The 13,791-nt window shown below is 40.7% G+C and overlaps 1 protein-coding gene across 2 annotated transcripts in view; it reads left to right on the top strand.

The window, feature by feature from the left end:
• MELK (maternal embryonic leucine zipper kinase) overlaps positions 1-13,503 on the top strand; it is an 88,131-nt gene extending 74,628 nt beyond the window's left edge. For both annotated transcript variants that reach the window (XM_066256739.1, XM_066256740.1), the window contains 4 exons: positions 2,783-2,879; positions 4,255-4,423; positions 10,000-10,103; positions 13,025-13,503. In XM_066256739.1, the coding sequence (XP_066112836.1) occupies positions 2,783-2,879; positions 4,255-4,423; positions 10,000-10,103; positions 13,025-13,202 (548 nt within the window). In that variant the 3' untranslated portion in view covers positions 13,203-13,503. The remainder of the gene's footprint in view (positions 1-2,782; positions 2,880-4,254; positions 4,424-9,999; positions 10,104-13,024) is intronic.
• Positions 13,504-13,791: the final 288 nt, after the last annotated feature.

The following is a 13,791-nucleotide window of genomic DNA, read 5'->3' as shown; positions in this document are numbered from 1 at the left end:
TCTAGTCTATGTCACTTTTTAAAATGGCACCTAAACTTTATTTAAAAGCTTTTTCCAGCAGTTGTGACCCAGTCTTGTTGTGTTAAGATCCTAGGCCCTGGCTGGTTGGCTCTGTGGTAGAGCATTGGCCTGGTGTGTAGATGTCCCAGGTTCGATTCCGGGTCAGGGCACACAGGAGAAGCGCCCATTTGCTTCTCTACCCCTCCCCATCACCTCTCTCTCTCTCTCTCTTTCTCTCTCTCTCTCTTTCTCTCTCTCTCTCTCCCCCTCCCTCCCTCCCCTTCCCTCCGGCAGTGATGGCTTCATTAGAGCGAGTTGGCCCTAAGGCACTGAGGATGGCTCTGTGGCCTCCACCTCAGGAGCTAAGAAAAGCTTGGTTGCTGAGCAACGGAGCAACACCCTAGATGGGCAATGCATCGCCTCATAGGGGATTTGCCAGATCTGAGCCGGGTGTGAGTGGGGGTCTGTTTCTACCTCCTCGCCTCTCACTTAAAAAAAAAACCAACATCCTAATAATGCAAACTCTGAAATATTGCCACGTGAGCTGCTGTTAAGTACGTGCTGTCATTATGTGGGGCCGATAGCCAGTCCCAAAGTCTACTTAAAGTAACACTGTGAAAAACTTCGTCAGAATATCTGCTGGAAGTTCTCTTAATCACATTTTTTATTTTATCAACCCAAAGAACACTTTTCCTGAAATTTCAAGGCTAGTTTGGTGTGATGATGAAAATGATTGTGTGTGTGCGCGCGTGTGTGTGTGTCTGTGATTGTCATGAGGTTTCAGTGAGATAACATTTGCACATAGCAGGACTCAGTAGTATTTGCTATTGCATCTTTTCTCAGGGTTGGGGGGTGTCTCTCCCTTCCGTCATTTCTCTTAATACAGTGCAACATCCCAATCTGATAGGGGGATAAGATGGACTTTGAGCTCATTCAGGGCTTTAAAAAAAGACTTTGTTGCTTATAGTCTCTTCTGTTATTGATATTTTCTGCTTTTTATGTATTTCTGAAGGTTTTAAAATATGGCTAGTTGAGAATTTATAATCTTAACATGTCATTGGTTTACATGTCTTGTCTGTGTGAGAGAGATTATGTTGGTGAAAGGTATTACTGGCTGTTCTTTAAACATAAGAACTGTCTGTGGGGGCACATGTCTGAGCCCTGATTGATAGCTTTCATTAGTGCTTTACACTTTACTTCCGCTGAGTCATTTTTTTTTAAATTTATTTATTTATTACAGAGACAGAGAGTGAGTCAGAGAGAGGGATAGGGACGAAGAGAGATGAGAAGCATCAATCATTAGTTTTTCATTGCGTGTTGCAACACCTTAGTTGTTCATTGATTGCTTTCTCATATGTGCCTTGACCATGGGCCTTCAGCAGACCGAGTAACCCTTTGCTGGAGCCAGCGACCTTGGGTTCAAGCTGGTGGGCTCTTTTTACTCAAACCAGATGAGCCCGCGCTCAAGCTGGCGACCTCGGGGTCTCGAACCTGGGTCCTTTGCATCCCAGTCCGACGCTCTATCCACTGCGCCACCGCCTGGTCAGGCTCCGCTGAGTCATTTTTGACATAAACATTAATTTCATTTTTCTGAACCCTACATAATCCAGTCAGTGACAATTTGTTGAAGAATAACTGTATAGTAGTAGGTACTCTCAGTATACAAAAATTAACATCGTTTTCATAGATGTTGATTGATCTTATTTTCTTATTCTTGTAGAACCAGTGAGAACAGTGCTGAGTAGTCAGAAACAAACCAAAACCTCTGATCTCTTTTTAAAAACTCAGTATTTGTATTATAAAGTGAATATTATTATCTCTAAAGGGTTATAACTTTTAGATCATGAACAAAATTTACCTAATCACTGGTAACCAGATTTGTTAATGCAAATTTGTCACAAACTATCTGGAATACAAATACCCCACTGGAATAAAACACCAAATTCTGGACTAGAGAATATAAAAATAACCAAAGCTCGCTACTTGTTGTTAACTTCTGTCAAGCTTTCACAGAGACCATTGGCTTTGCCTAACTCAGGGGTCGGGAACCTTTTTGGCTGAGAGAGCCATGAATGCCACATATTTTAAAATGTAATTCCATGAGAACCATATAGTGACCCGTGTACTTTATGCATTATCCAATAAAAATTTGGTGTTGTCCCAGAGGACAGCTGTGATTGGCTCCGGCCACCCGCAACCATGAACATGAGCAGTAGGAAATGAATGGATTGTAATACATGAGAATGTTTTATATTTTTAATGTTATATTATTTTTTTTATTAAAGATTTGTCTGCGAGCCAGATGCAGCCATCAAAAGAGCCACATCTGGCTCGCGAGCCATAGGTTCCCGTCCCCTGGTCTAACTGGTTAAAAGAGCTGTGAATTGAATTAACACCTCCCAGTACTGTATCACACTAAGGTATAAATTGGGTCCTTGTATAAATACAGGTTGACTTTTATTTATAGAAAGAGAATCAATCACAAAATCTGTATTTATGCTATCTATTTAGATCTGTCATATATTTATAATAAAATCATAAGCATGGCCTCAGTTTTGCAGTGAAGAAAAAGAAGAGCCATATGTGCAAAGCAAAAGGATTTTGTGTTTGTTATAAATCATATGCAAACATTTATTTAAAGAATTATAGTCTTAGCATCACTGGCAGAGTGATTACAATATTTCTGAGCCGATGAATGAGGTGATGTATGTATTTTTGATAGAAATTTGGAAACCATAGTATGTCAACTATGTATGGCTTGTGTTTGTTGTTTTTTTAATAGTTAGGAACCAGTGCCTGAAGGAAACTCCGAATAAAATGCCAGTAAATTTGGCAGGAACAGAGAAGTTAATGGCAGGTGCCATTAGCCCTGAGAGGCGGTAAGTGTTCTGTTTTTTGGACTCTTTGATCTTTATATGTATAGTTAGATTTTCTTTTTTCATATATGATAAGCCTGATTAAGGCAAGCCATCATGTAGTTTCTGTCAGAGGCTGTAGGAATGTCTGCATGAGTGTGGTCTTTGGCCGTTACGGGAGCTGTCACCACTGCCTTCCTCATGGGGTAGAATTGTGAAACTCATCGGCAGAAGGGCTGGCAGCTTAACCTAAAATACAGCGACTGGCAAGGCAGTAGCCTTGGCCCCAGCCTCATAGTCTTTTTTTTTTCTCTGAAGCTAACCTTTCCCTTTCTCTATACTTTTGCTAGTAGAGCATAGTCATCCACTAACAGAGAGCAGTTGCTCAAAATGATAAAGATATGAAAGAGTTTTTCAAAGAAAACCCATTCTGGCCTGACCGGGCGGTGGCGCAGTGGATAGAGTGTCAGACTGGGATGCCGAGGACCCGGGTTTGAGACTCCAAGGTTGCCAGCTTGAGCGCGGGCTCATCTGGTTTGAGCAAAGCTCACCAGCTTGGACCCAAGGTCGCTGGCTTGAGCAAGGGGTTGCTCAGTCTGCTGAAGGCCCGCGGTCAGGGCACATATGAAAAAGCAATCAATGAACAACTAAAATGCCACAACAAAAAACTGATGATTAATGCTTCTCATCTCTCTCCCTTCCTGTCTGTCTGTCCCTATCTATCCCTCTCTTTGACTCTCGCTCTGTCTCTGTAAAAAAAAAAAGGAGGAAAAGAAAACCCATTCTTACATGAATGATTCTGTAGCATCAGTGACCTTTTATTGTTTTTATAGTTATTTTTTTGAGCAGGATCCATTTTGAGGACAATTGAGGAAATTAGAATGTGAACTAGATATTAGATGATACAATGACATTTATTTTCTTGGTACCATAATGGTACTGTGGTTATGTAGGAAAATGTCCTTATTTATTGGTAATATTTGGTGAAGTGTTTCAGAGTGAAGTGTCATGGTATCTTCAGGTGGGTTAATTTTAAATGGCTCAGCAAAGATGTACATATATTTAATATATTTATTGTCTATATACATAGAGAAAGCAAATATGGCAAAATATTTACAGCTTTTTATTGTATTGCTTAACTTTTCAGTATATTTGACATTTAAAGAAATGGTAGGGGAAAGATAGTTTTGCCAGGTGGCATTTGTCTGGGGGGAAGAGTGGTGGCTACATTTCAGTGGGAGGTGACTTCTGTGCTCCCTAAGGGATGAGACGGGCTGGCCTCAGGATACCTGAATGCGGCACATCTAACAAACGGGACACAAGCACAGCCCCCCCGTGGGCAGGAGGACCCCAGTGAGCAGGAGGCCCAGTTCCACTGTGGGTTTTTTTTTTTTTTAAGGTGTCGCTCAGTGGAACTGGATCTCAACCAAGCACATGTAGAGGATACTCCGAAAAGAAGAGGTACCAAAGTTTTTGGCAGCCTTGAAAGGGGGTTGGATAAAGTGATCACTGTGCTCACCAGGAGCAAGAGGAAAGGCTCTGCCAAGGATGGGCCCCGAAGACTAAAGGTAAGTGGATTAAAAATCTTTAATGTGGATTTCAGAAGGTGCCTGTGAACTAGAGTTTGTCTTTCTTTCTTTTTAAAGAAAAAGTACTGAATGAATGAATTGATTAGTATTTATTTATTTATTTATTCATTCATTTAGCATTTAGTTAATATTTTTGAGCACCTAAAATACGCATGTTACTATGCATTGGGCTTCGAGAATGTAGAGGTAAATTAGATACAGCCAACCCTTTTGAGGAGCAGATAGTTATAATTGAAGTATTCAAGTTTGGGTAGATGTATGCATCACAGAGGCAATGTGGAGGTGCAGAAGCATGGGGCATATACGAGGAACTGCCTTCAGGATGGGGACTTGAGTTCAGTTGTCATGTCTCTGACACACGGAAGAGTCCCTTACACATAGATACCCTTGTAGGCTCTCACAAAATATTGAGTGCATGGGAAGTTAATTTGAACTCAAAGTGTGGTGTATGTGAAGAAAATAGTGAATAACAGGTTGGGAAAGTAAGCTGGCTAAGAGGTTTGGGCCTCATTTGATAGACTTATTATGCTTTAAAAACAGTGATTTTCAACCTTTTTACACTTGGGGACTGGTGACCTAACTGGCCAGAAATGGAAACACGCAACAACTAAAGTTTGATCTTACTGTGTATAATAGTCAACATGGTGGGAGCTGGTGCTTGACCTCCAAACTCCACATGTACGATGCAGTGAATACTATATACGTTTGTCTGAATGCTTTCTGTCGCACATGATTGTAAATGTTCTGCATGGTGCAAAAAGTTGTACGAAGGAAGAAGCCAACAAGTTCCAAAGCTATCTAAGACATCCTCAGTAGTATTATCATTGATGATACAGGCTGGTAAGTGGCAATCACTCTAAGCATAAGCAAATTCAACTAAGATCATTGGTCTATAATCTTTTTACAACATTAGGATGGTTAACTCTTTCGCAGACTGGCATGAAATTTCTGGCAGACCCACAGTGGTCCAGACCACTGCTTTACAAGGTTGAATGTGTCAGTGGTATGGACACTATATTTGGTGGGAAAGGAAAAGAAAAGGAAGTTATTAGCAGGTATAACATACTTCTTACTCTCTTGGATTCTCTTTGAGCTTTCCTTCAAACATCTACCAAATGGCATTTTTGTTTGGGGGAGCTAAGAGGTAAGAGATGAATAAGACAGCCCTTGTCCTTGAAGAGCTCACAGAGTGGCAGTGGAAATAGGCAGTGGACACAGCTCAGTGCTGTAAGAAAAACATGTTCAAGAAGTGTGGGCCCACAGGAGGGAGGAGAAGATGGTAGTGTGCCTTATGATTTGGGGACTGGGTCTGGGTTTTGCACTGAGAGTCTCATTTTGAGCCAATCTGGGTAGGTTTGGGGGAAGGAAAATGCCGAGCTGTTGGGCAGAAGGGTGCTTCAGGGGAGAATGTTCTGAGATCCCATGTATATCCTGTCTTAAAGCGAGAGAGAGGACTTTACCCATTAGTATTTTTTAATTTTAATTTTAATTTTATTATTATTATTTTTTTTGTATTTTTCTGAAGTTGGAAACGGGGAGGCAGTCAGACAGACTCCCGCATGCGCCCAACTGGGATCCCACCCGGCATGCCCACCAGGGGGTGATGCTCTGCCCATCTGGGGCGTTGCTCTGTTGCAACCAGGGCCATTCTAGCACCTGAGGCAGAGGCCATGGAGCCATCCTCAGCGCCCGGGCCAACTTTGCTCCAATGGAGCCTTGGCTGCAGGAGGGGAAGAGAGAGACAGAGAGGAAGGACAGGGGGAGGAGTGTGGAAGCAGATGGGCGCTTCTCCTGTGTGTCCTGGTTGGGAATCGAACCCAGGACTCCTGCATGCCAGACCGACGCTCTACCACTGAGCCAACCGGCCAGCACTAGTATTTTTTTTTAAGTGAGAGGAGGGGATATAGGGAGACTCCTGCATAGGTCCTGACCAGGATTCACCCAGCATCCACCATCTGGAGCTGATGCTCAAATCATCCAATTATCTGAGCTATCCTCAGCACCTGAGGCTGATGCTCGGACCAACCAAGCCATTGGCTGCTGTAAGAGGGGAAGAGAGAGCGAAGGGGTAGACGGAGGGGGAGAGAAAAGCAGATGGTCACTTCTCCTGTGTGCCCTGACCAGGAATTGAACCCAGGATGCCCACACGCCAGGCTGATGCTCTATCCACTTAGTCAACAAGCCGGGGCCACCATTAGTATTTGTTGTCTTGTCGAATCACTGAGAAGTTTTATGTTACATATGGTTGTTTATTGTACATATATATTTTTTTATTCTGAGATTTCTCTAGTTGGAAACAGTTGTAAAAAAAATTCCAAACTCTTATATAAGGGTAAAGAAAACCATAGTGCCATTTTCCTGAAAAACATTAAAGAAAATTAAGGACATTTGTTTATGTTATGAGAAGCTAAGCAGTTATCAAATACTAACGGATAAAATATTCAATAGGATAAATTATTTTACCAAAGGAATCACTTAGATTGTGATTTGAAGATGTTAATTTTGTTATTACCTTGACAAAACCAGTTTAGTTTGGTGAAACAGCTCTGGATTGGGACCCAGGAGACAGAGGGCCCATCACAGCTGGGTTACTTGTTTCTTTTATAACATAAAGCTGGGACTCCCAAGCCCCAGGCCTGTAGCACTTCCCGTCATGTCCGCATCTGGACATAGCCTCTGCCCTGTTATTTATCTAGTATTTTCTTTATACTGACTCTTCTTAAGAAAACAGATATATAGATGTATAATTGATACACAGTAAACTGCACATAAAACATGCATGAACAGTTAACATGCTTTTAGCTGCATAAATGCACCTGTGGAACCATCACCACCAAGATGACTTTTTAAAGACGTATTTATTTAAAAGGAAACTATATATTAATTTTTTTCTTTTCTTTTTAATTTTATTTATTTATTTTTTACAGAGACAGAGAGTGAGTCAGAGAGAGGGATAGACAGGGACACACAGACAGGAACGGAGAGAGATGAGAAGCATCAATCATTAGTTTTTCATTGCGTGTTGCAACACCTTAGTTCATTGATTGCTTTCTCATATGTGCCTTGACTGCGGGCCTTCAGCAGACCGAGTAACCCCTTGCTGGAGGCAGAGACCTTGGGCTCAAGCTGGTGGGCTTTTGCTCAAACCAGATGAGTCCACGCTCAAGCTGGTGACCTCGGGGTCTCAAACCTGGGTCCTCTGCATCCCAGTCCGATGCTCTATCCACTGTGCCACCGCCTGGTCAGGCCTTTTCTTTTTTAAAAAATTAATTTTAATGGGGTGACATTGATAAATCAGGGTACATATGTTCAGAGAAAACATCTCTAGGTTATTTTGACATTTGCTTATGCTGCATTCCCATCACCCAAAGTCCAGTTGTCTTCTGTTACCTTCTAACTGTTTTTTTTTTGTGCCCCTCCCCTCCCCCAACACCCTCCCTCTCCTCCCCCCCTCCTCGTAACCCCCACACTCTTGTCCATGTCTCTGTGTCTCATTTTTTTTTATTTTTTTTTTTTTTTTTCATTTTTCCAAAGCTGGAAACAGGGAGGCAGTCAGACAGACTCCCGCATGCGCCCGACCGGGATCCACCCGGCACGCCCACCAGGGGGCGATGCTCTGCCCATCTGGGGCGTTGCTCTGTTGCGTCCAGAGCCACTCTAGCGCCTGAGGCAGAGGCCACAGTGCCATCCCCAGCGCCCGGGCCATCTTTGCTCCAATGGAACCTCGCTGCGGGAGGGGAAGAGAGAGACAGAGAGGAAGGAGAGGGGGAGGGGTGGAGAAGCAAATGGGCGCCTCTCCTGTGTGCCCTGGCCGGGAATTGAACCCGGTACTCCTGCACGCCGGGCCGACGCTCTACCGCTGAGCCAACCGGCCAGGGCCTCTGTGTCTCATTTTTTATGTCCCACCTATGTATGGAATCATATAGTTCTTAGTTTTTTCTGATTTACTTATTTCACTCAATATAATGTTATCAAGGTCCATCCATGTTGTTGTAAATGATCCGATGTCATCATTTCTTATGGCTGAGTAGTATTCCATAGTATATATGTACCAAAGCTTTTGAATCCACTTGTCCTCTAATGAAGACTTGGGCTGTTTCCAGATCTTCGCTATTGTGAACAATGCTGCCATAAACATGGGGGTGCATTTCTTCTTTTCAAACAGTGCTATGGTGTTCTTGGGGTATATTCCTAAAAGTGGTATAGCTGGGTCAAAAGGCAGTTCGATTTTTAATTTCTTGAGGAATCTCCATACTGTTTTCCACAGTGGCTGCACCAGTCTGCATTCCCACCAGCAGTGCAGGAGGGTTCCCTTTTCTCCACATCCTCGCCAGTACTTATTCTGTGTTGTTTTGTTGATGAGCGCCATTCTGACTGGTGTGAGGTGATATCTCATTGTGGTTTTAATTTGCATTTCTCTAATGATTAATGATGTTGAGCATTTTTTCATATGCCTATTGGCCATCTTTGGAGAAGTGTCTATTTATTTCTTTCGCCCATTTTTTGATTGGCTTGTCTTCCTGGTATTGAGTTTTACAAGTTCTTTATAAATTTTGGTTATTAACCCCTTATCAGACATTAATTTTTGCTAATTATATTTTTAAATCAAATTGGAAAAAATACATAAATATTAAAAATATTTATGCGTGTATCATGCAAAGTTACCTGTATATCTCCAGTGAGAGTTTCTATCCCGTTTTGGGAAACCCCACCTTAAGAAAGGTGTGTTTCTTCTTTGAGCCACAGGTTCTTCATCTGACAAGTGAGGTAGTTAGGTGTTTTGCAAGCTCAGCGTTTTATTATTTATAAAAACTTAAATCTGAAAACAAAACAAAACAAAAAGAACTCAAATCTGAAAGACATAGAAAGTATGATTTTGTTTGAGTGAAGGTACTACTAGGAAGGTAGGGATTTCTGTCTGTTTCCTGGACCTATTAAAGCAGTGCCTGACACATGGTAAGCCATTGTTGAATGAATGGATAGATGGATAGATACCAATTTGGCATGAAATTATCTGAGAACTCTGTTCTAAGTGAATGAGGGGAAAAAATGACATAACTGTTTTAAAGGAATACTTGTTGCATTCTCACATTCTTACAATTGTTATAATTTTTTTAAATAATTGAGAAGGTTCAGGAATATGTCTAGCTATAGACAAATGAAATTTTCTAGGTCACTTGTTTCATCTTTCCACAGTTCACACTTAAGGACTGTTAATGTCTCTTTTATAGAGTAGAAAGGGAGGAACAGGTAAAGTTCAAACAAATAGACATTATTTAATATTTATTTCTTTAAAACGATTGGTAGGAGAGGCAGATGAAAGTATTAAAAGGATGATATGAATTTAGTTACTAATGAACATGATTTTTCCATACTTCCCCAGTGCTGTCTTAATCCAGCTACCAAGGGTGGGTTGTAAATTCTCTCAGTATTGTTCTTGAAATATTTTTTTTAAATGGTCTAGATTGAGGAGTTTTGGATCTCTAACTCAGGTAGGATGGTCTTTGTGTTGATGTAAACACTGACTTCTCACCCCTTTCTTTTTCTTTTTTAAGCTTCATTATAATGTGACCACAACCAGACTAGTGAATCCAGATCAACTCTTGAATGAAATAATGTCTATACTTCCAAAGAAGCACGTTGACTTTGTACAAAAGGGGTAAGGAGCACACTGAAAGGCCGTTGAATTTATTATTTGATATCTTTTGAGCTTTGAGAAAACCCAGGTTTATTTATTTTTCCCCTTTAAAAAAACATATTTCTCCCACCTTATTCAGAAAAGCTTTTGTGGTGGTGTCAGTGTTCATAATGTATTCTCTTTTGTTTTCCATGAGCTATAGAAAATTTTTAAGTGTGCATACTGTCACCACTTTGAAAGTTAGATTTCTTAAAACAGGAAAATCTTCATTTCTTCTAGTTTTCTTTTATATCCAATTTTTCTTTGATGTTCTATTTTACAGTAGTATTTATCAATTGTAACCTAAATTTATGAGACACCACAAACAAATCAAGGTTTTATATAGACACCTTCTCTTTATGACCTGCCATTTCCCAGGATAGGATGTTCAGTACTTCAGGAAGTCACTTTAGCTCTTTCCCACTGCGGAGTGAACTGCTGTCAGAGCCTCCGTGGTTTTGATCTCATGGTCTGAATAACCTGACCTCTTCTGGTTACAGGGATGTTCGTATTTCCAAGCATTTTCACTCTTTATGTTATGTCTCTTTAAAACTTTATTATTAACACAGCAAAGAAGAACCACTAATAGATTTGACAAAAAAACATTTAAATAGCATGGTCACTCTAGAGTTAAGATTTTAAGAATCATTTGTCCTGGCTGGGTAGTTCAGTTTGTTAGAGCATCACCCCCTTACACCTAGGTGTGGGGTCAATCCCCCATCAGGGCACAAACAAGAAGCAACCAATGAGTGGAACAACATATTGTCTTTCTCTTTCTCTCTTCCTTCCTTTCTCTCTAAAAAAGAAAAAAGGAAACAATCTTTTGCAAAAGTAGTTTTACTTTTCACTCTCCATATGTGTTGGCAAGCATTCCTTACATGAACTTTGACTTTCTTCTTTACGTGTCATTAGAACACATCTAACTCACTCTGACCTGTTCTTCATGCTTGGGGTTTGCTGTAGTTTCAGAACCGTTAGCCAAATCTACATCAGAAAACTTTCAGTTATCTTTCCTTCATTATATGATCTCTTTTAGATCACTAACTGACTGTTAACCAATAATTTGTTCTTCTAATCTCCTGATCAACCAGGAGATCTTTGTCTCATCCTCTTCTTTTTACCTTCTTTGTCAGTGGTATTATTATACATTATTAAGTATCTAATTTTCATTAGATATTACCAGTCTCAGTTATAGTCGTTATTACCTTTTTCCAGTCAGGAAGAATTACTTTTTATCTTTCATATGACTAAATTGCTGTATGCTTCATCTTCCCATCAGGAACCGTAACTACAGGGCACTCCGTTAGGCATTGCTGACACACACTGCTTATTTTTAAAAGATACAGCCCCAAAACACATACCTAAGTTAGTAAGAAAAATAATGATATTTTGTGAAACCTCATAATACATAACACATACAAGTAATATCTCCACACTTCTGCCAAACAGTGCCTATTCATGTGCCCTTAAATACTTAGGGAACTGAAATTTTAAATTGTTCCTGTTCAATATTGTTTGTTTATCAAAGATCAGTAAGACAATTAAATAAAACTAAAATATAATGTAAACTAATTAAAAAACTGATTTACATGAATTCAGTTAATGTAACTTTTTAGGTATATACTTAGTTTTTAAAATATTTAAAAAAATTTATTGATGTTGAGAGAAATGTTGATCTGTTGTTCCACTTATTTATGCATTCATTGGTTGATTCTTTTTTTTTTGTATTTTTCTGAAGCTGGAAATGGGGAGAGACAGTCAGACAGACTCCCGCATGCGCCCGACCGGGATCCACCCGGCACGCCCATCAGGGGCGACGCTCTGCCCACCAGGGGGCGATGCTCTGCCCCTCCGAGGCGTCTCTCTGCCGCGACCAGAGCCACTCTAGCGCCTGGGGCAGAGGCCAAGGAGCCATCCCCAGCGCCCGGGCCATCTTTGCTCCAATGGAGCCTTGGCTGCGGGAGGGGAAGAGAGAGACAGAGAGGAAGGAGGGGGGGGTAGGGAAGCAAATGGGCGCTTCTCCTATGTGCCCTGGCCGGGAATCGAACCCGGGTCCCCCGCACGCCAGGCCGATGCTCTACTGCTGAGCCAACTGGCCAGGGCCATTGGTTGATTCTTGTATGTGGCCTATACAGGGATCGAACCCACAACCTTTGGTGTATTGGGATGACTCTAACCAACTGAGCTACCTGGCCAGGGTAGGAACATACCTATTTATTAAGATGTGTTTAAGGCTTCACTTAGTCTGGGCCTTTCCGTTAATCAGAATAGTCAACATGGCAGTTCTAATTATATATACTGAACATTTCAACCATGGGAATGTACCATCTCCTTGGGCTTTTATTTATAACTCTGCCGTAAAGTGTTGCAACAATCATAATTATTACCGTTAGAGAAACCTCAAAAACGTGTCCTTCTGACGGGTTGATGCCTTCAGCTTCATTTCTGTGAAAAACAGAAGTTTCTGAGGAGATGCATGCAAAAAATATTCTTAATCTTCCCTGAGCTTTCCTTTGTTGTGAACATTGTGGAAGTGGCCTAATGTTCACAGATTACACTGTAGAAAGAGTTGCATAAAAGGATGCCAGGAGATTTCTTGAGCGTGAATGGCATGTATAGCTATGAAAAAAGAGCTTTTCAGTGGAGCAAGGGAGAATTCTGGTAAAGCCTTTTCATCTTTATTCTTTCTTAAGATCCCAATTCAGCTTCTGGGAAAACACCAGTCATACTCCATCACTAACGCATAGCCAGGCCATTTGGAAACTGTAAGCAGTAATATATTGCTTAATAGGAAATAATGGCTTATTTTCTCCACTGGTCTCCTAGAGGCTTAGAAATCTCTTGTATTATGCAGAATATTCATGGTTCTCCTACTAACTGGCTACTTATCTTGTTTTTCACAGTTATACACTGAAGTGTCAAACACAGTCAGATTTTGGCAAAGTGACAATGCAGTTTGAACTAGAAGTATGCCAGCTTCAGAAACCTGATGTGGTGGGTATCAGGAGGCAGCGGCTTAAGGGCGATGCCTGGGTTTACAAGAGATTAGTGGAAGACATCCTATCTAGCTGCAAGGTATAATTGATGGATGGCTTCCATGCTGCTGCCTGAGTGTGGCTGTGATACAGAGACTGGTATGATTGGTTTGTTTTCCAAGGAACTATCTTAAAGACCAATATATGTTTTGTTTTTAAACAAAAGATATTATTTTGTGGATGAATCTAAGGCCAGCCCATCTGTCATGATCTGTTCTGTCTTTTTTAATCATGTGGCTTTGTATATTAATAACTGTTGACTTTCCTAGATTCACTTCCATATGTGAGTGTAAGCTCTTAACTATGTCTCTTTTTAATGTATAATTTCTTTCTGAAATAAAACCGTTTGTGACTATAGCAGGCTTTTCCTCTTCTTTGTATTTGATTTTGATTCAAATAAAACCTCAAATGGCTTCCTGACTATTAAGTAGAGACGATTTGGAGTATGTTTTATCTGTTATCAAATATGCCTTGGGCAGAAAAACAGATAAGAATTCATTTGCATAATTTTTCCTGTCTTTGATTTAAGTAGGATTTATTGAGATCGTTAACTAAGTCACAGCTGTGGTTACCAGAGTTAAACAACACATTTAATATGTTGAATAAAAGAGTATCGACTTTAGTAAGTACATTCG

This window comes from Saccopteryx bilineata, chromosome 2 (genome assembly GCF_036850765.1).
Source record: "Saccopteryx bilineata isolate mSacBil1 chromosome 2, mSacBil1_pri_phased_curated, whole genome shotgun sequence".
Taxonomy (NCBI): Eukaryota; Metazoa; Chordata; class Mammalia; order Chiroptera; family Emballonuridae; genus Saccopteryx; species Saccopteryx bilineata.
Note: the sequence above shows the minus strand (reverse complement) of the source record. Positions and strands in the feature narration are given on the sequence as shown.